Source organism: Doryrhamphus excisus, linkage group LG11 (assembly GCF_037039965.1).
Source record: "Doryrhamphus excisus strain RoL-2023G ecotype Guam linkage group LG11, RoL_Dexc_Guam_v1.1, whole genome shotgun sequence".
Lineage (NCBI taxonomy): Eukaryota > Metazoa > Chordata > Actinopteri > Syngnathiformes > Syngnathidae > Doryrhamphus > Doryrhamphus excisus.
The window spans coordinates 8,546,142-8,567,599 of NC_136367.1; the positions used below are offsets into that span (position 1 = coordinate 8,546,142).

Below are 21,458 nucleotides of genomic sequence, written 5' to 3' on the forward strand. Positions count from 1 at the left end.
ATAACTTGAGGAAATTTATACAATCAAAGAAAAAAATTGCATTAATTGCTTTGAAGTAGAAATTGCCTACAATTCAATAGATGAGTGACAGCTTTACATCTATAGTTGCTACCACAGTCAGAAAGATACCAATATTGGTCTTATTGTGATTTTGGAATGGTGTGCAGGTGTTTCTAATATTCAGGTGACAGGGCAAGCTTTAAATACCTCTAGTCAAATTAATTAATGAATAATACAAAATACCCGCATTTAATGGGTCGTGTTATTTGTTTTATTCTTTGTAACTCCACCCTCGCGTTTAAACAGGCCGGGTAGACATAAACCAACCAAAGATACTGATGCTGTATTTGTTTTCATCCTCCACGACTGACCAATGGCAGCAAAGCATGGGAGGAGACTTCCTCCATGACAGACACGCCCCTATGTTCAACGAACACGGCTCCATACATACCCTGTTGTTAGCGGCACGGACGATTTCATTTTTGGCTATTCTAATAGGCAATTGGAAACAAAATTTCACATCCAGCCTCGGTTATCTTCATGATCCTGTAGAGGTTTGCCCATCTTTATCACTGGTGTGACACGTTGTTGCTGGAGACAGCCTTGAGAGGTAAGCTAAACTAGCTAGCTAGCCAAGCATAGCCTGCATTGGTGGGGGTGGTTGTTGTGCTAAACCTAGCACACATTAGCGGCTACATAACCTTGTCGCACAGTAAGTTGCAAGTATTTGCGATGTCTTGGTTTTGTATATTACAGTCTCCCGGTTGTTCGGAAAGTCAAGGTTACGCGAAGGCACGTTTAGGTGAGGCTGGCGAGGTAAGTGGTCCTCACACTGATTTAGCTGTCAGGCTAACGCTTCAAGATGAACTTGACAAGGAACTCAACATGTCTTCAAAGAAGTTCGCCGTGTGAGCCAGAAAGTTTGGCGAGGCAACTGTTAATATCAGCGCGGGGTCTTTTTAGGGGACAACATTATCTTTAACCGTCGAATTCCCGACAAAACTTGAGCGTCGACTCGACGTTACGCGGAAGCTAGCACTAGCTTGCTGTGCACAGTGCGTGGCTAGCGTCGGTGTTCAATACGAGCTGATAAATACATCCTTTCCTAAAGTCCAAACACAGGCAAATCTCACTTTGCCGGTGTAATCCACAGTAATATGTATGCCGTATATATTGAACAAAAAATCTGATCTTGCTGTAGCACTGTTAAAAAACGACTTGTAAGGGTAACGCTAATTAGCCAACACATTCGATTCGTCTGGACTGTTTTTAGTTCCATTGACAGGGGCGATGACCCGACACGGACACGCCGATATCGGTCGAGTGTTACCCCCTAGCAGTGTCCGGACGGTGAAGGCTTAACTTCATGAAGTACGAGTGTCAACGTCAGCCATCAGGAAAGCAGTCAGCTCGGCGACGACGGAACGGTTAAAGTCGGGGTTTAGCGGTGAGGGGGAGGGGAAGAGGCACGGCTACTGCCAGCTAAACAGAGAGAGAGAGAGCGAGGGAGAGAGAGACAACGGCGAGCAAAAAAGCCGATGCTTTTTGTGTTAGACAACGAATATTTGACTTTATACCGTCTTTAAGCGAAAATATTATCAGCTGTATATAAGCCTGACACGATCGCTGCTACTCGACACCGCTCGCTCCGCCAGGCTGTTGTCCCAATTTGGTGCAGAGCAGCGCGCAAAGAAGGCAGGCAGCACTCCAGTCGTCTGTGCTCTCCGGAGTCTCCCTGCTGGCAAAAGCCTGTGACGTCATAGGGAGCGTCAACAAATTACAACATCCTTGGGGGGGGGGGGAGAATTGACTTACGTTTTGCGCTGTCTATAAACAATACGTGCTGAGCGAATACATTTTTTTACACAAAGAGGTTGAGGTTATTTATTGTCGTTGACAGTAGTAGTAACTACACTACGTCTGTCCCTAATACTGTATTGTGGTCAGATTGCAGGAGGCACAAAATATTACAAACGCCCCTCATTGTGATGTAAGGTTTGCGTTTTTCAGTGGTGTGTATGACTTAACTCTTTGACTGCCTGCCATTCTCAAAGGAGTACTCCATACTGCCATAGTTTTCGGGCATTTTGCTGAACACTCAAGACCCACAAAATATTGAGTTTTAGAACTACATAAACATTGAAACTATGGAAAGAAACCTTACTATCTTCTTTCATCAGAAAAAAAGTTTGTTTCTAGCCTTTTAGGTCTTTATAAATTGGCAGCAGAACACAGGGTGGTTTTAGCGGAAACCCTGGATTTTCAACAAAAACAAGAGAAGCAAATTCAAGCTGAGCGGTGACCGACGTACATATTTTTTGTTTTAGTGACACCTTAAACATATGAACAATTGTTCACTTCTATGAAACAATAAAAACAACCCAGGAAAAAAAAGAGTTTTGATGACAAAATATCTACATTTATTCACAGATTTAGAACATAACACAAAACATGAAAATAAGATGATCATTTACTTACAGATGTTTGCATGTGTTTAAACTATTGACAGTTGTGTGCATAAACTATAGGCAGATGTGCGTGCAGCTGCATGTGCAAACTTTTTATTGATGAACAACAACGGCGTCCCAGTGCTTTTCAAATAGTGGGGGTCCCTTTGGGGGCCGCGAGAGGCTTTCATTTCAATGCAGACCTACCAACATGTACAAATGTATAGTACTCAACATGCAATTTGACTCTTGAATATGCTTGTATGCTCTCCGTGTCATGTTTGTGCTATTTCCTTCCATGTCAACAGGAGAAACATACTTTGCCTTTTTTCAACTAGAACATGAATGGAGAACATTGTTACTTTAATGGCAAAGTTGCTAAGAGCATTGCCAACATTTTATTTACAAAGCACATCTCCACTCAGTGTGCTCAGTGATTAAATACAGGTGTCACGTTGGAATAGAACACTTAAAACAATACTAAGAGGTGAAGAAAAATGCCTCATGTTCACCAGGCTTGTGATGGTGATAAATCATCCATCCATTTTCTATTACCGATTTATTGGTAATAAATCAATTAATGTATAAATAAATAAAAATGAATGAAAATGAACGTAATAATATATTACCATGTGCATGAAAACAGACAGGAAGAGGGAGCATTGGTTTCAGCACCTTGTCACATTTGTTCCATAGAACAACTGCATGAACAGAGTGAGCCTTTTTGTCTGATACAGTTTCTGTTCCTTGGGGGTGCAGCAGTGTAATCTACACTAAAGTTACAATTGAATATTTTTCAGCATAGAAGAGCAAAAAATTTCCTTTTGCATCACAGTTTATAACATTTCCTTAAATTTTAATCCTATAATGTTTTGGTGGATTTTTTTTTGCCCACCAGAAAACGAGCCTAATTGCATGCAATTAAGTTTTGGTATGGTTTGGTATTTTCACTTTAGCAGCTACTTTTTGGAGAGTATACTTTTTTGATACACCCAGTAGTATAACTAAATTAGTAGATTGCAATATATTGTTTCGTAGGTCATGACACCCTTACTAATAAATGTTTGCTTTGTGCAAGTCTAATGTCAATTTGGCATGTATTTTGTTGTGTTACACAAAATGTATTGCACTACTTTTGAAAGGAGTACTGGTTTAAATGCATAATGTCAGCTTTGCATGTGTCCTTTTCTCTTTAGCCCCTTTGAGTATGTTAATACAATGAAGAGGCATGTGGAGGACCAGGAACCAATATTTGCAGCCCAGCAACAGCAGTCACATCGTACCCCAGTCCAGGGCATTGCAGAAAGCTTCCAGCATAGGGCCCTTGCCCCAACCACTGCTGTGATAGAGGCGGCCTCAGACAACATGCAGCCATCTTCTGGCATCCAGTATTCTCTTCCACAGGGTTACCAGGTCAGTAGAACACTGTCCATTTCACTTCCTTTATTTCCTTGATTGACTGTGGGAGAATGTAACTGGTTAACAAGTCAACTGTTAAATATCAATTTCAATAAGTGAATCTTTCTGAACTCCTCTTTTGATACCTGGTTTCCATAGCCTCTGCAAATGTATTAGGAGTGTCCCGATCCAATATTGACAGCCATGTCACGATAATGGATAAATCGACTTATCGAATGATTAAAAAAAAAAAAAACATGTCCAAAATTCTGACTTCCTTGATAAAGTCTCTGTGACACATAGGCTAGATAACAAGAGGGTTCACTCTGCATCTGTGTGTGCATTGGTTCTATAAGTGGAATGAACGAGAGTGAGCTCTCATCTCATTCCACCTCTTTGTGGAGGCGGGGCTTCTAGCTACTACCCTCGCAGCCAACATACGCTAACATGAATGGCTACATAAGTGATTTTTAGGTGAATACCAAAGAATGGGAATATTTTGGTTTTAAACAGAATGAACACGATGAGTGCATTAACGCTCAACTGGGGGAAAAGTAACACAGGAGGTGCTCGGGCAGTGGTGCCTTCGTGTTTGAGGTGTTTGATCGTCATAATAATGTATATAAATTTAAATATAAAAATGTCCAACTTTTCTGAGCCATAAATGTAGTTAGAATGTTGTGTTCTCGTTTTAAATGATGCCGAACTGTCAGGTAATGAGGTTTGCGCATTTGGAAGTGAGCCTTGAAATAAATTGGGGATGACTCTAAATATCACAGTGAGCCGGACTTCCTTATATGGACGTTCCTGGGTACAAGCTGAGTGGGGCCAATCACAGCGAGTGAGCATGCCCACAGGCGAGCCATAGTCGGAATAAATTAAAACTGACCATTTTGGAAATACAGCTGGAAGATGTGCAGATTCTGAAATATCTAGAAAGTGTTCTGTGCGGGTTATTGTGTGTAGCTGCTCTATAGGAGTCCACAACTCAATACAAAAGGATGAAAAATTAGCATAATAGGCCCCTTAGTACATTAGGACGTTTTTCCTCATACCCACTTTTACTGGTTATTTCTCCCAGTTTAAGGAATATCACTTGTTCAAGCCTTTTCTAACATTCCACACTACAATATAAGTAATAGAATAAGTAATGTGTATGATCCACACTCGCATTGGATTGGTATCGGCATTGACCAATATTCAAGGCTGCAATATAGCTATCTGATCAGAATGGAAAAGTTGGATAGGGACACCCCTAAAATGTATCTCAATTTCCATAGCTGACATGTTGTTCCTTCGTTCATAGGGCTGGGCCATATGAACCAAAAACTCATATCCCAACATATTTCGGTTAAATATCGATATACGATATAGTACGTATATCCTGATACAAACTGAGTTTCGAGAACATGAAAGCCAAATATGCATGTAAATACGCATATAAAGTAATTTTCTACCGCTTATCCTCACAAGGGTCACGTGAGTGCTGGAGACTATCCCAGCTGTCTTTGGGCGAGACGCGGGGTACACCCTGGACTGGTTGCCAGCCAATCACAGGGCACATATAGACAAACAACCATTCACACTCACATTCATACCTATGGACAATTTGGAGTGGCCAATTAACCTAGCATGTTTTTTGAATGTGGGAGGAAACCGGAGTACCCGGAGAAAACCCACGCATGCACGGGGAGAACATGCAAACTCCACACAGAGATGGCCGAGGGTAGAATTGAACTTGGGTCTCCTAGCCGTGTGGCCGACTCAGTCACCGTGCAGCCAGAGCTTGCAGCCCACATATAAAGTTGTTTTAATAAAATAAATGCTTAAATTTTATTACATTTTTAAGGTACATGAAAGGTGCACGGAAAAATCGTATCTATTAATAGCCGCTAAAATGAAGTGGGTCATTCTTTTTAAAATGAATATAGAGAAAGTAAAATGTAATCTTTTTAAGGCAAACCTTTTTTTTTAATGCTCTGGGTTCAAAGTGCCCCCATGTTACCGAGTTACTGCTTCTTCCACAGAAAATGCACCAGCCTGTTTGCTTCAACTGAGCCTCCGGGCTTCTTCCGGAGTTACAGCGCAAATTCAGTCTATATTGTTATCAACAATATGGTTGGTTTTGATATTGTGTTTAAGGCAAATATTAATATTTAAAAAATATTGTATAATATATAATAAATTAGTCATTTATTCCCCCCCTCAATTATCAAGGGACCTAGAAGGAAAATGTTCAAACTCAATTGTATTGAAGATGAATTAAACATTTCAAAGGCTAGATATGGGCTATTTTACACCGACATACAGCTGCTGGAATTACGACAAGGAAGGCAATAATGATCTTGTAAAATGAAAGTATGATTTCTTTCTTAAAAGGTACCAACAATGCCTCAGAGCACAAGTGGACATGGACTTAACAATTCTGCCCAACATGTTGGGGCCCATGCACATAACATAGCAGTCCAATCTCAGGGCCCTTCACTGATCCAGGGTCATGTGCATTCAACTGCACCCGTGACTTCAGCCCAAGGACAGCAGCAGTTTCAGCGACTGAAGGTGAGACAAATCAAACAAGGGCAGTGTCAAATTGTAACCTTGTCTACATTTGGTTACAGTCTACACTCTTTGGGGAATTTGTCAGTGACTTGAACGCCGCTTTCTTTTTTAGGTTGAAGATGCATTGTCATACCTGGATCAAGTGAAGCTCCAGTTTGGAAATCAGCCTCAAGTTTATAATGACTTCCTGGACATTATGAAAGAATTTAAGTCACAGAGGTCAGTTAAGATATAATGACATACTGTATTTCCACATTTAAGAATTTGCCAGCTATTTAATAATGCTGATGTTTCTGAACAATCACGCTGAAAGTTGTAATAACCATTTTTCTGTTACAGCATAGACACTCCTGGTGTTATCAGTCGTGTATCCCAGCTCTTCAAGGGTCACCCAGACCTCATCATGGGCTTTAATACATTCTTGCCACCCGGTTATAAAATTGAGGTTCAGACTAACGATCTGGTTAACGTGACCACACCAGGCCAGATTCACTACATCACCCCTCATGGTATATCTGTTCAAAACATCCCAGTAAGTGGGACACCCAGCCAACCTGTTAGCCAGCATCAACACCAGAGTGTGCCACAGGCCAGCTCACACACTGCTGCTGTCACGCCACCAGTCCCCACCCAGCCTGCAGTAAATAAAATCAACAAGGTATAATTCAAAGCGCATCAGTGTCAGAATATTACAAACATGTTCTTGTGCTCACCAAATGTGCCGACTTGTCACCTCATTGGCTCTCTATTCCAAAAGGCGATGCAGTCTCCAGTCCACACCCCCACCAGCCAGCCGAATCCATCCATCCCATCTTACGCCTCACCACGGTCACCTTCAGTTCAGTCCCACACTCCTGTCAGCAGCACCCCGTCTGCTGGTCCACCACTCCAGAACAACCAGCCTGTGGAATTCAACCACGCAATAAACTATGTCAACAAGATCAAGAACCGATTCCAGGGTCAGCCAGACATCTACAAAGCCTTCCTGGAAATCTTGCATACATACCAGGTCAGGAAGCACTGATGATGGCAATGGTTTGCACCTTAACTAAGTATGAATCCATCAGTGCTAGCAAGGCTACTTCTCTTTTTATTTATTTGTATTTATTTTCCAGAAAGAACAGAGGAATGCCAAAGAGGCAGGAGGCAATTATACTCCAGCTCTGACTGAGCAGGAAGTCTACACTCAAGTTGCAAGGCTCTTCAAGAACCAGGAAGACCTGCTCTCAGAATTTGGACAGTTCCTGCCTGATGCCAACAGCTCAGTAGTGAGTTTATCTGCTAATATCAGCAAGCTGCTTTGTTTTTTTTAGTCCTGGAGGAGACATCAACTCGGTTAGCATGTTTAGAACTACTAATTAAAGAGAGAAAGTCTATGTTCCTTCTGTGCATTTCTATTTCTTATTTGAATCCTGTGTCTTTTCAACTGTTTTCATCTTCTGCTCAGCTGCTTGGCAAAACTGCACCTGACAGGGCAGAGTCAGTGCGTAATGATCATGGTGGGACGATCAAGAGACCTTTACCAAACAACAAACAGAAATTAAGCCACAATGGACTAACGGTCAAGAGACCCGGAACTGTGGGAGTTTCTCCCCTTCTCAAGGTACACCAGTTTTTCATGCTGATCTGATTTAGCATGTGATAGTAAATATCATTTAAAAATCTTTGTGTTTGATGTTTTGTAGAAGAAACCAAAAATAGTTGGCAAGGACCATGGCTTAGCTGAAGTTGGCAAACACAGCACAAGCACCGAAACCATGTTCTTTGAAAAGGTCAGTAATGTAACAGAAAAAATAATGTCTTCCTCTTTAAGTCTCTCTCTCTTGTTAGAATAAAATGGAAAGTAATTTTGAATCATCACTAAAAAACAGGTGAAGAAAGCCTTGAGGAGCTCCGAGGCATATGAAAACTTCCTGCGGTGTTTACACATTTTTAACCAGGAGGTGATTTCACGTGCAGAGTTGGTTCAGCTAGTCGTCCCATTTCTTGGGTGAGTGCACATTACCCTCTGTTTGACTTATTGTTATGATCTAAATAACAGAAAGATGAAGAGAAACAATAAGTAGATATTGTTATCACTCTTGCACACAACACTTACTGTGGAAGTACAATTTGCTGCATTAAAGTATGCTTGGAAATCCTACAAAATACATGTAAACTTAAAACGGTGAATTGAACTCATGTGGTGACTATGAATGCAAATAAAAAGAAACAAAAAAGACGTGTGATATGTAGCATAAAAATTTTCAGACCATTTGGAGTTGTTAATACATACAAATATAATGTAATTGTGTCTGGTCATTTAGCTTTTTGTTCATAAAATATATATTTAAAAAAAATGCAAATTTCTCACAAAATTGCAAATGCTGATTAATGTTAATTTGAAAACTCTAATTACTTAGATCAGGGGTGCTCACACTTTTTCAGCATGCCAGCTACTTTTAAAATGACCGAGTCAAAATGATCTACCCACTACAAAAATGCAAAACATCTATTTATTTTCAAATGTATTGAGGATTATTTGTACGTACAATGTATGTTGATGTACCTTACATAACCAAATGAGCCAATATTGCAAAACACACATAATTAACTATTAACATTTTTTGTAATTACCTGAGTTTACTTTGATGACTTGCACTGAATTGAATCAGCCAGGGATACATAGTCCGGACGGTAGCTGCTGATAGCCAGCCTCACGCACACTTCCAAATGTTTATCAGTCATGGATAATATCCGTATCATATCCGTATAATATTCCATATCCGTATAGAAGTGATATGTTTTTGCCTTTTTACTTGGTCCAGCTCCTTCACTCATTTTAGTGACCATAAACTTTAGCGAGGGCTTAAAATCTGACGCAATTCGCCGACTCGCTTAGCACTTTGCATCGTTGTTTACGCATGAGCGGTGACCTAAAGGTCAAAATTCAGTTGTCATCTGACTGGTTGTCCTGTATGTCAATCAAGTAACGGGGATGGATGATAGGCTGACATCGTAAGTTCTGCTGCACTTAGAGACGTTGTTTGATTTGATTGGTCACCCGAAGGGCAACATTCAGTCTTCATCTGAATGGCTGCCCTGTATATCAATCAAGTGACGGCATTGATGCTAGGATGATATTTTTTTAATGTCACACCGCGATCGACCAGTACCACCTTCGCGATCGACTTAATGAGCACCCCTGAATTAGATTAACATTTGACACAACTCAATTCAAACCTTTGGTAATGGTCTGTTCCATGTACTTTGTTTCAATTTTTTTCAGAAAATTCCCAGAACTTTTTACATGGTTTAAAAACTTCTTGGGCTACCGAGAATCCAGTCACAGTGAGTCGAGCCATGCGGAGACTTTACCCAAGGAGCGGGCAACTGAGGGCATTGCCATGGAGATTGACTATGCTTCCTGCAAGAGGCTCGGCTCCAGCTACAGAGCGCTACCCAAGAGCTACATGCAGCCTAAATGCACAGGGAGAACACCACTATGTCGAGAGGTCAGTCTAGTCACTGGTTGTTTCTACTTGCTCCTTTGGGATTTTTAGGGCTGGATTTTAGTAAGCTGGTATCTTGTCTCAGGTTCTCAATGACACGTGGGTGTCGTTTCCATCCTGGTCTGAAGATTCTACTTTTGTAAGCTCCAAAAAGACTCAGTATGAAGAGCACATTTACAGATGTGAGGATGAGCGTTTTGAGGTAGGACTATGCAGCTTACTCACTCCTGATAAAAATGCTCATGCTCATCTTTCTCTAGCCTCGGTACGCATGATTATGTATGACCAAAAATAACAGAAGCCCACTTGATGGTGACACAGTTGTGTACTACGTTTAAACTGTATAGTGATTTGTTTGGTGTGCTCCAGCCTGAATAGATTGGTATGAATTCATTTGCCAAGCTTAAATCATGCATATTTGTAACTTTACATATGGAGGAGAGTTACAATTCTGACTTTGTGAAGTTGTTTTATTTGTTTTTCAGCTTTTGATTCATAACTTTTGCACAAAACCAAATTGTTTGCCTTTTAAGATGCATATCTTAAAGTCCTCCAAACTTTAATTGTCAATTCATTTAAAAGTCAATGTAATTGCATACCCCTCAGCTTGATGTTGTTTTGGAGACCAATCTTGCCACGGTACGAGCCCTTGAGTCGGTCCAACAGAGGCTTTCACGAATGTCGGCGGAGGAGCAGGTGCGCTTCAAGCTGGACAACACATTGGGGGGCTCCTCAGAGGTCATTCACCGCAAAGCTATCCAGCGAATATACGGGGAAAGGGCCCACGACATCATTGATGGTCTAAAGAAGAACCCAACTGTGACCGTCCCTATAGTGCTAAAGAGGTTTTTATTAATATATATACTTATAAATTAATGTAATATGTCTATATTGACTTGAAACGTTCTGATCTCAGGTTAAAAATTAAAGAGGAAGAGTGGAGAGAAGCCCAAAGAGGCTTCAACAAAATATGGAGGGACCAGAATGAAAAGTATTACCTGAAGTCTCTTGACCACCAAGGCATCAACTTCAAACAGAATGACACCAAAGTGTTTCGCTCCAAAACCTTGCTCAATGAAATTGAGCTGCTATTTGATGAGGTAAGTGGTTGCAAAGGGTCCAGATGCGTCTGGACGTTTTCTAAACATCACATCACTTGTGGATGAACGTCTGGCTGTCTTCTGTAGCGGCAAGAGAGAGCATCGGAGGAAACCAACACTACGCCTCCTAGTGGCCCACACATAAACCTGACGTATGATGATAGTCAGATCCTGGAAGATGCTGCTGCCCTCATTATTCATCACGTCAAGAGACAAGTGGGCATCCAGAAAGACGACAAGTTCAAGATCAAACAGATCATACACCACTTCATCCCAGATCTCCTTTTCACCCGGCGAGGTGAGCTCTCCGACGTGGAGGAGGAGGAAGCACAGGACATGGATGTGGATCAAGACGGATCGAAAAAGCACAACGGCCTGCCAGGCAGCAGCCCGTCCAAGACAAAGCTCCTCTTCAGCAACACGGCAGCTCAGAAACTGCGGGCCACAGATGAGGCTTATAATTTGTTTTTTGTCAACAACTACTGGTACATCTTCCTCCGCCTCCATCACATCCTCTGCACTCGGTTACTGCAAATCTATGGGCAGGCCGAGAAGCAGATTGAGGAGGATGCCCGCGAGAGGGAATGGGAAAAAGAAATGTTTGGGCTCCAAAAAGACAAGAATGAAAATCCAGCATTCCAACTCAAGATGAGGGAGCCGAGTAAGTCTGAAACATCTCTAGTTTTACTATACAGTAAAGTCTCGTTATATCGATATCGGTTATAACGAATTACTACTTATTACGATACTATTTTCATTTCCCGGCAAATTTCTAGTCTTTTATGATATAAATAGTTCCGTTAGTACGATACCCGGTTATTATGATAATCCGGTTACTACGATGCCCTTTTCATCTCCCGCCAGCCAATTTGGTCTGCTTATATCGATACAAAAGCAGCTTAAATCAATCTTTGCTTAAGGATTTCAATACCAAAAAAGAACACGGCGAACGGCTGCTTCCAGTCAACTTTATTTTTCACACTTCCACCACCAGAGCACAGCACACACACCGATTCCCGCACTTCCTGGTTCACAGGTCATGCTCAACCCATCCCACATAGCTGGCCAAACACATGCCTGCAAGAGAAGAACCAACTGACATAGCATACACACCTATTCCAACGAAGACACAAGCGTACAAATACATGTATTCAGATATCTTTTTATTGCTTGCAATAATCACTGTTTTTCATATGTACATGCTGGCGTTCGTGGTTTCTCTCGTGTGTGTGTATAGATTCTATACAGGCATGTGTTTGGCCAGCTATGTGGGGCGGGTTGACCATGACCTGTGAACCAGGAAGTGCGGGAATCGGTGTGTGTGCTGTGCTCTGGTGGTGGAAGTGTGAAAAATAAAGTTGAATGGAAGCAGCCGTTCGCCGTGTTCTTTTTTGGTATTGAAATCCTTAAGCAAAGATTGATTTAAGCTGCTCGACATTGTTCTATACTATAGAACAATGTCGAGTGCATTATTGCCCACTTTTAATGCAGTTCGGCGCAGGATCGGATATATGGATAGTCTGGTTATATCAGTATTTTTTCCGACTCCCGAGAATATCGATATAACGAGACTTTACTGTACTCACTCATTTTGCACTATAACATTACTATAATAAGCTACTTTGTTTCATTGCAGTGGATGTTGACGTAGAGGACTATTACTCTGTCTTTCTGGAAATGGTGCGGAACCTTCTGGATGGAAACATGGAACCAGCTCAGTATGAGGATTCCTTGAGGGAAATGTTTACTATCCATGCCTACATTGCCTTCACCATGGACAAACTCATTCAGAGCATTGTCCGGCAGGTCAGTGTAATCCATTTTAATCCATTCACTGCCAGATTGCCCGACAATGATAATATTCATATAGATTAATAATAATCACTCACCGCAATTTTCTTTTAGCTCCAGCACCTTGTCACTGATGATGCATGTGCTCGTGTAATGGACTTGTACCTGAGTGAAATGGCCAATAAAGCCACCGGGGGCACCCTGCCCACACAGGCATCCCGGGCCACTGCTGAGGGCACCTACCAGCGGAAAGCCGAGCATCTCATGTCCGATGAGAACTGCTTCAAGGTATCCTTGAATCCGGCATGCTTTCGTGCTAACATTGTGAGTTAGTCTGTGGACTCTTTTGATATTTAATTTCTGTTTGGTCCAGTTGATGTTTATGAAGAACCAAGACACTGTTTGTCTCACTATGGAGCTTCTGGACACAGAGGAGGAGAACTCTGATGAGCAAGCGGAGGCAAGGACTTGAATGATGCACTTTTCAGCACAGTCAAGGTTAGAAATGGTTTCAATGATCAACACTCCCGTTTCTCTGTGTTCAACAGAGGTGGTCGGACGTGGGCAGGTACCTAAACTCTGATTCGGCATCTCCAGAGCTGCGTGAGCATTTGGCCCAGAAACCAGTGTTCCTTCCCAGGTGAGGGTCCATGTCTCCTTCTTGTCTGCTCTTTTACAACTCCTGTGCTGATCCTCTACTCAGCTGTTGATGTGCCAGACACCTGACAATTAAGAGCAGTGGCATGTAGGAAGTGCTGTGTCATGGTTTTGAGCGGAAGAGGTGCTTGGTAATAGACAGAGATTGTAAGAAACAATCGTGACGCCACTGTTACAGTCAAAGCCTCTGCCTCACACGGATGATTGCACTTTACATAGTCATTCTTTTATGAAAAGGGAATTTATTTATTCATTCATTCAGTTGCTTTTTAAATAGCTTTTATTTATACACAGATTTTAAAAGGAAATGGGTTTGCTTTATCATGGTTTGGAATCTCCACATTTGGTGTGATTGATCTTGTCGAATTCAAATGATTTTGAGTCAGTGAATACGCAGGCGGAGACTAAAACAAATGGGTCCCATCTTCTGCCATGTTATTTCTTTTTTTTTTCCTGAGTTTGGCGAAAGACAAAATATGTATGAGACAGCAAACTGACAAATCTTTTGAACGTATCATGCCTTCTTTGTAACTGTCTTCAAAGCAAGAGTCCTGTATGAGACCTAATCGCTGTTCACAAATGTCTTTGTTTTAGTCTGTAAACTCAGTGTTATGTTTGTAAGAAATAGGAAAGTGCACGCCTGTTGCACTGTTGTTGTGGATGAGGTTTTCCCTCCATTTGAGAGATTTGTGCCCAAGTTTTTTTTAGAACTCAAGCACATTTTCTGCATCACTTGTAAAGAGGAATAGGGTTTGTCAATAAAATGATCATCTAAAGTGTATGCTCAGATCTTGGTCTATTTCTTTCTTCACGCTGTAGAGCCTTTCACGGAGGCATGTCCGTGTATGCTCTGTCTTCCTGTCCCACGTGTGAAGCCTGCTTTTGAATTTTGCTACGTTTGTTTTGGTTTTTGAGGCTGTCCAAACCATAAACCAGACCTGGGCCAAATACGGTTCCGCAGGCCGTGCTGGCCCTTTGCGTGGCCCCGACCAGCTCACTTAAGGTTAATCAAAATTCATGAAAAACGTTTAAGTAAAATGAGAATAAGTTGACTTAAAACAGTAATGCTTTTATTTTGAGCTTTTGCTTCTAATTGGTAAACTATTTAGCTTAGCAATTTTTATTACTACCGAAAAGTGTCAATGAAAGAATGTTATTGAAGTTGGAGCTAATCAACTTTTTACAACAGTCATTTTTAATGCAAATATTGATCCAAAGTCAGAGGAGAAAACGTGTACAGTAAAAGTACTAAAATTTTACCAATCACAGCCCTTATGGTCCGTGTTGCCAGAACGCGAGTTTAAACCAAAACTATGTAGTAGTCACTGCGCCTTGATCCGTTTGTAGGTTTTCGTTAGGGTTGCGTGAGCTACCACAACTGTCGTGGACCTATTAGCTTGTTTCACGTTGTTTTGAGTGAACAATGGTAATTAAAGAGAGCTGGAGCTAATCACTTACAAAATTGTTACAAAAGTAATTTCTTGTAAATGTTCTTTAATCAGAGAAAGGTTCAAATAATGGGCTAAAATCACTGCGGCACCAGGTTACATTTTCTTGTCATGCTATGCAAGAGGTTTTGGAAGGGAAGGAGGCAGCTTGCATACTGTAGGCAAAGCGCCTTAACGCCGAAGCATAAAGCAGGTTGGTTTTAAGGCTTGAACATGCAAACACTGCCTGCCCAACTGTACGAACAGTGCCTTGCCTTCCTCGGCCCAACACATTTCAGCTCATCCTCATGCTCATCGTGGTGCTGTGTTTGGTTTGCATAAATCTGGGAGGTGACATTCCTAATATGCATACTGTGTTTACTGTCGTGGCATGTTTTGATGTTTGCTAAGCTTATTTTATATAGGTTTTTTTTGCTTTTGTAAAGATGTATAAGTGATATTAAGCATAATTTGTTGGGCTGGAATTTGACAATATGTTCAATTTCTCATTGGGGAAAAACCAATTTCCTGCCATAAGCATTTCAAAAAGCTGTCAGAAACTAGTCCAATTAGTGTGCTTGGTCTTACCGTTGAGTCATTGCACATATCTTCTCTCCACTTCAGGTTTAATCGTGAGCCTGCCTACATCTTTGTTTGAATTTTTTTATTTATTTTATACCACTATCCAATCTGAGAGGTCAGCAGTCTGTCTTCACAAAACACCCAGTGGCAGCCCAAGTCCAGTTTTTCCTTTTCAATTGTGTTGGGTTTGGTCCTCATCGCATGATCATAACACTGTGCATTGTTGGTGGCAGTATGTGAACATCTGAACATCTAAGTATTCCCCGCTCATATTTTTGATTGGTATCCAACCAAGGCAGCAATTCTTTAGTGTTTGTTTCTAACGCTTTTACCTGAATTTGGCCTGGAAAGTCTTTTGTCTTTTTAAGCGGACCCTGAAAGCAAAAATATGCCTCATGCACCTCGCACAGCCACTACCCTCTGTGGTAAGTCTTGTGTTCTGGTGCAACGTGGCGACACGGGCAACACAGTAAGTACACATTTCAAACTTTCATGCCAGTCGGGTGATTATTTTCTTAGCTGCACAATTTTGGGATCAATAATGACTAAAATTGAATTTTTCCTATGGATTTGAACTGACAACAACAACACAGTCACTGCATTGTGAAGGAAATATTACGACTGCTGCCTCTGCTGCTCTTATAGATCCACATTTCCCGAATGATTTGACCTTCTATCTAATTCTGTTCCTGGGTGAGTTGCAATGCATGGGTGTAAACATTCTTCCTCAAAGGGATGGATAGATGGCTCTGTGCAGTTTGTATGAATAAGGCTGTGAAATAGCATGTGACATGCTGACTTCAACATTTTTCAACTTAACCTTTAACCTCTTGGGCCCAGGGTCATGTTTCTTGAAAAATTTGAATCAATCCAGTACCGATGTGTCTGGGCTCATTTTGTTTTGAGGTTGTGTAATGGATGCCAGCTTGTGGAGCTGTGTGAGGGTATGTTCAGTAAACCACACTGCCTTCAGAGCTGCACTGGTCAGTGGGTTGATGACCTTGGCCGCTTCTCACCTACGGTGGAGATGTGTGGTCACGGGCTCACATTGGGGGTTCCGTTTTTTTTTTCTTAAATTGGACAAAAATGTCATTTTAGGGTGTGGAGTGAACCCTACCAACATACTGGTTCACATCTGTTCCACTCACCCCTCTAAACCTCACTCACCTATGGTCACCTGTGCAATCCGACCCTTCACCCGCCAGGGCTCAAACCCGAGTCCACCAATCCACACTAAATAAGTTGAGCAGCATTAACAAGTTAAAAGCCTGAGCCGTCAACCATAGCATCAGCTGCCATTCGTTTCCATTGAACAGCTACAGAAGCCACCAAACCTTCCCAAGGTCACCCATTGATGAGGAGACCAATGTCATTTTTTGAGAAACATGGCATAGGAGCTAAGAAGTTAAATGTGATACCCTACTGTATTGAACTGAACACAGAGTGGTGGTTTTAACGAGTCCGCTTGTATTTATGACAACTACTGTTGTGGCTTTCAGGAACTTGAGAAGAATAAGGAAATGCCAGAGAGGATGGGAGCAGCTGCAACAGGAGAGGATGACGACGGGCCCCTCTGACCCGGAACTGCAAGGCGACAAGAGCCACCTCAAGATGGAGTGCATGTTCAAGCTCAACTCCTACAAGGTGTACGTCTGCAAGTCGGAGGACTTCATGTACAGACACACGGCACTCACACGCGCTCATCAGGTAAACCATTTCAATCAAACCTTTTATTATGAAGGGAGAAAAAAGTCCAACTGTACATGACCAACAATGGCCCATGTCTAGTTTTGACTCCCTCCAAGCGCTCTCGGTAGCTTGACAATGAAGTTCTCTACTAATTTCAGATAAACATTAGATTACGTTGAGTCCCTCTTCTCTCTTTGATTGCCATTGTTCACGCACAACAAGCCCTAAATATGCCTCACACACTTATTAAATGCATTCATTCATTCATTTTCTACCGCTTTTCCTTACGAGGGTCGCGGGGGTGCTGGAGCCTATCCTATCTGTCTTCGGGCAAGAGGCGGGGTACACCCTGGACTGGTGGCCAGCCAATCCCAGGGCACATATACTAGACAAACAACCATTCACACTCACATTCATCCCTATGGACAATTTGGAGTGGCCAATTAACCTAGCATGTTTTTGGAATGTGGGAGGAAACCGGAGTACCTGGCATGAACTCCACACAGAGATGGCCGAGGGTGGAATTGAATTCTGGTCTCCCAGCTGTGAGGTCTGCGTGCTAACCACTAGACCGCCGTGCCGCCCTTATTAAATGCATTTAAAGTATAATGTATAGGTACTGGCCACTAATGAATGATAATGTAAGCTAATCCGTGATTAATGGAATCAGAGCCACGGTCTAGGAACACACGTTCAACGACCACTGAAAAATGTGCAAAATCTCAGTGCTTTACAAAGAAAGGTTTTCTGCAGAATCCTGAATGGCGACTGTGCAGGCATTGTACCGCCAAGACCAGTAGTATAACTGGATGCATAGTTTGTCTGCCACACAGACGTTTTGTGTCCTTACTGACTGACCGACCTGTGGTTTGGATCTGCCTGTTCCAGCTCTAATGTGCAGCTAAAGTACCTCCGTCTGTTCACTGTGTCTTCCAGTCCCACCAGCGGGTCCACAGACGCCTGCACCGACGCTTCCAGGCCTGGTTGGACACCTGGGCCAAAGAGCATGTGACAAGCGACATGGCTGCCGACAGCCGCAAATGGCTGATGGGAGACGGACAAGATGGCCTGGTGCCCTGTACCACCACCTGCAACCTGGAAGTTCTCCATTACCTTAACGTTAACAAGTACAGGGTCAAGTACAGAACACAGTAGCCTATGATCCTGTCAGATCACCCGGGGGAGGGACGCTCCGACTCCGGATCTCCGGATCTTCATTCTTTGCCCTTCTGCTACTGGATTAGTTTGCCAACCTTGAGGGCACGTCTTCTGCTGATGGAGGTTCTGCAAATGCAGGTAAATCATCTGGAAACGTCACACTCGTGTCCATGCTGCAAAATCAGGTTTTTGTCCACGCCGCAGTCATGAGGATGAGAGGGGTGTCTTCTATGGAAAAACACCTGCATATTTGTTTGTTTAGCTATAGCTAGCATAAGCTCTCTAAAGGACCACTGACTTGATTTTTCATAATCTATATTGTTTGGAATGATGTTCTATGTTGTTTGTTCTTTTGTATGTGAAACTTAACTTGGTAAAAATGATATGGCGGGAAACCTTTTTTTAGTTTTTTTTTAGTCGGGGGGGGGTAGTAGGGACGGCGCTAATAAACAAACACTCGATTGACCTCGTCTGCTTTGTTTATGTTTTTCATCCAAATACAGTAACGTCTCGTTATATCGATATTCTCGGGAGTCGGAAAAAATACCGATATAACCGGAGTATCCATATATCCGATCCTGCGCCGAACTGCATTAAAAGTGAGCGGATCTTTGATATGGCATGTAATTTTCTTCTTGAGTTCATGGATTGCGTATCTAGCATGCTTTTGTACTACAATACATTTTGTACTACAGTAAATAAAAATAAACTTACGCTGTAGTGATTACCGGTTACCGGGACATAATTCACCCCGGAACTATCGATAGGGAAGGTGTTGCCACCCGGAGGGGTAGGCGCGAGGGACGGGTGTTTTCCGCTGTGTGTGCTGCACTCTGGTGGTGGAAGTGTGAAAAATAAAGTTGACTGGAAGCAGCCGTTCGCCGTGTTCTTTTTTGGTATTGACATCCTTAAGCAAAGATTGATTTAAGCTGCTTTTGTATCGATATAAGCAGACCAAATTGGCTGGCGGGAGATGAAAAGGGCATCCTAGTAACCGGATTATCATAATAACCGTGTATCGTACTAACGGAGCTAATTATATCATAAAAGACTAGAAATTTGCCGGGAAATGAAAATAGTATCGTAATAAGTAGTAATTCGTTTTAACCGATATCGATATAACGAGACTTTACTGTAGTACTCCTTATGCCAAAAGCTTGTGTTGCCGCTAGCTTGTTCCATGTCCGAGTGTTGATGTCATTTTTAATATCTATCGATCACTATCAGAAAAAAATAGCACAACATAGAACATAATTGTAAACAATATAGAAGATATTTGACAAAGTAGAAAAATGATGTGAGTCAAGCTTTCCCAGTCTGGGAGCAACGCAGCTTGTGAATGGCTTTCTTGCAGGTAAAGGTGCACCAGTGCATCCAAGCCCTTCTTTTGGAAATCATGTCTTTTCAATGTTGTCATCAATGTGTAGCACACAGGAACAGTATTGATATTCAGCTCGTTACAGCAGGATGCAGTTTTATTTTTTTCCTTCTTACTAATGGGGGCGGCTTCCAACCTTTTTGTGTTTGCGGTCCGTTCCTCTCCGGTGGTTGATTTAGCAGATAGGTACTGTTTTATACGCCTTTCTTTGGCATCACTGTGGCTCGGGTTTTAAAAGGACTGACTGAAGCCAAACGGCACTGATGGCTCCTGTCTTTTTAAAGACTGAAATGTTGTATTTACATTTGGCAAATTTGTTCTGTTTCACCTGTGAAACCTGCATATGAATGTGTCTTTTCCCGTAATAGTGCCGATACCTCCACTGACGCGTGTACAGTATAGAATAGTTCAGTGTCAGCTGTGTACAGTTTTTGGGTCAACCAAGTCAGTCAGCAATACTTCTTCCCTATTGTGAATGTCGACCCCCCTTGAAAGGGTTACTGGTAAAAGAGAATGTTTGATGGTCTTTGGTGGGTCGGCCATCCTAAAATGCAAATATTGATGTAGAGATTGTAGCTAATGTAGAATAAGACGAGACGATGACTCCAACTTCCATGTGCCACATGCAGACGTGAGGATGTGCCTGTAGACATCTCACACCAACGATCACAAAACTAGCAAAGATTGGCAACGTTCTCGGGATGCTGCTTCCTCACAGGAACTTTTAAAAGTGCTGACAACCGAAACCAGCTCCAGACAATCTTGCAGTTTGCTTTTTATTTCATGTATTTAACCATCATGTTTAATGTGGGAGGCCCCACGGCCCCGTGGAGGAGACGATAATGTACACCAATACATTGATTCTTCTTTTACTGTCTGTTCTCTTCACTTGTTGATGTACACGTGGGTTAGTCTGGTGTTTGCTATTAAACTATCCTTTATAGACACAAACATGGCGCTTCCTTTTTGTTCTGCATCTACACCAGCCTGGCCGCTTTCTATTGAAGACTGCAATCTGTGTGGATGTCGTTTTACGGCCGCCGCAGGAGAGACGAGATGAGCAAGAACAGGGGTGTCCAAGGTCTGGCCTCAGAGCCCTTTTTGAGGCCTGCGCTGTATTGTTTTTTTGGTTGGCCTGCAGCACACTAACTGCAGATTTTGTTCACGTTTTCCATTTTAAAAAAATCAATTGTCATTTTACAAGAATAAGGTTGAAGAATATCAAGAAAAAAAGTTTTAATCTAATTAGAAAAAGCTGTAATTTATATGAACAAATACAGTAAAGTCTCGTTATATCGATATCGGTCATAACGAATTACTGCTTATTACGATACTATTTTCATTTCCCTGCAAATTTCTAGTCTTTTATGATATAATTAGTTCCGTTAGTACGATACCCGGTTATTATGATAATCCGGTTACTACAGCTACAATTAGACAAATCATTCAAGTAAAATGTGTGTGTTAAATACATGTTCTGGCCCCCTGGACAATTTTGTTAACTCAATGCGGCCCACGAGTCAAAATATTTGCCCACCCCTGCTATAGAACAATGTCGAGTGCATTATTGCCCACTTTTAATGCAGTTCGGCGCAGGATCGGATATATCGACAGTCCGGTTATATCGATATTTTTTCAGACTCCCGACAATATCGATATAACGAGACTTTACTGTATGAATAAGCCATTTAGTAGCATAGAGTTGAAATACTAATTTTTTAAAAATTGTAATATTGTGAGAAACAAAGCATAATAAAGTTGTAAATATTGGAGAATCAGGT

The 21,458-nt window shown here is 41.9% G+C and overlaps 1 protein-coding gene across 2 annotated transcripts; it reads left to right on the forward strand.

Moving 5' to 3' along the window:
* The first annotated feature begins 372 nt into the window (after positions 1-372).
* On the forward strand, positions 373-19,517 carry LOC131097673 (paired amphipathic helix protein Sin3a-like). 2 transcript variants are annotated; one of them, XM_078794704.1, is made up of 22 exons: positions 373-610; positions 757-816; positions 3,644-3,860; positions 6,225-6,404; positions 6,517-6,623; positions 6,744-7,062; positions 7,162-7,413; positions 7,520-7,672; positions 7,852-8,007; positions 8,090-8,176; positions 8,276-8,394; positions 9,673-9,898; positions 9,981-10,097; positions 10,502-10,740; positions 10,812-10,995; positions 11,083-11,656; positions 12,632-12,801; positions 12,901-13,074; positions 13,160-13,246; positions 13,335-13,426; positions 16,952-17,159; positions 18,078-19,517. In XM_078794704.1, exons 3-22 carry the CDS (start codon positions 3,666-3,668, stop codon positions 18,294-18,296), a joined length of 3,858 nt encoding a protein of 1,285 aa, XP_078650830.1. In that variant the 5' UTR covers positions 373-610; positions 757-816; positions 3,644-3,665; the 3' UTR covers positions 18,297-19,517. The 2 variants fall into 2 exon arrangements, with proteins under 2 accessions (XP_078650830.1, XP_057901878.2); XM_058045895.2 differs by lacking the exon at positions 757-816.
* The last annotated feature ends 1,941 nt before the right edge of the window (positions 19,518-21,458 follow it).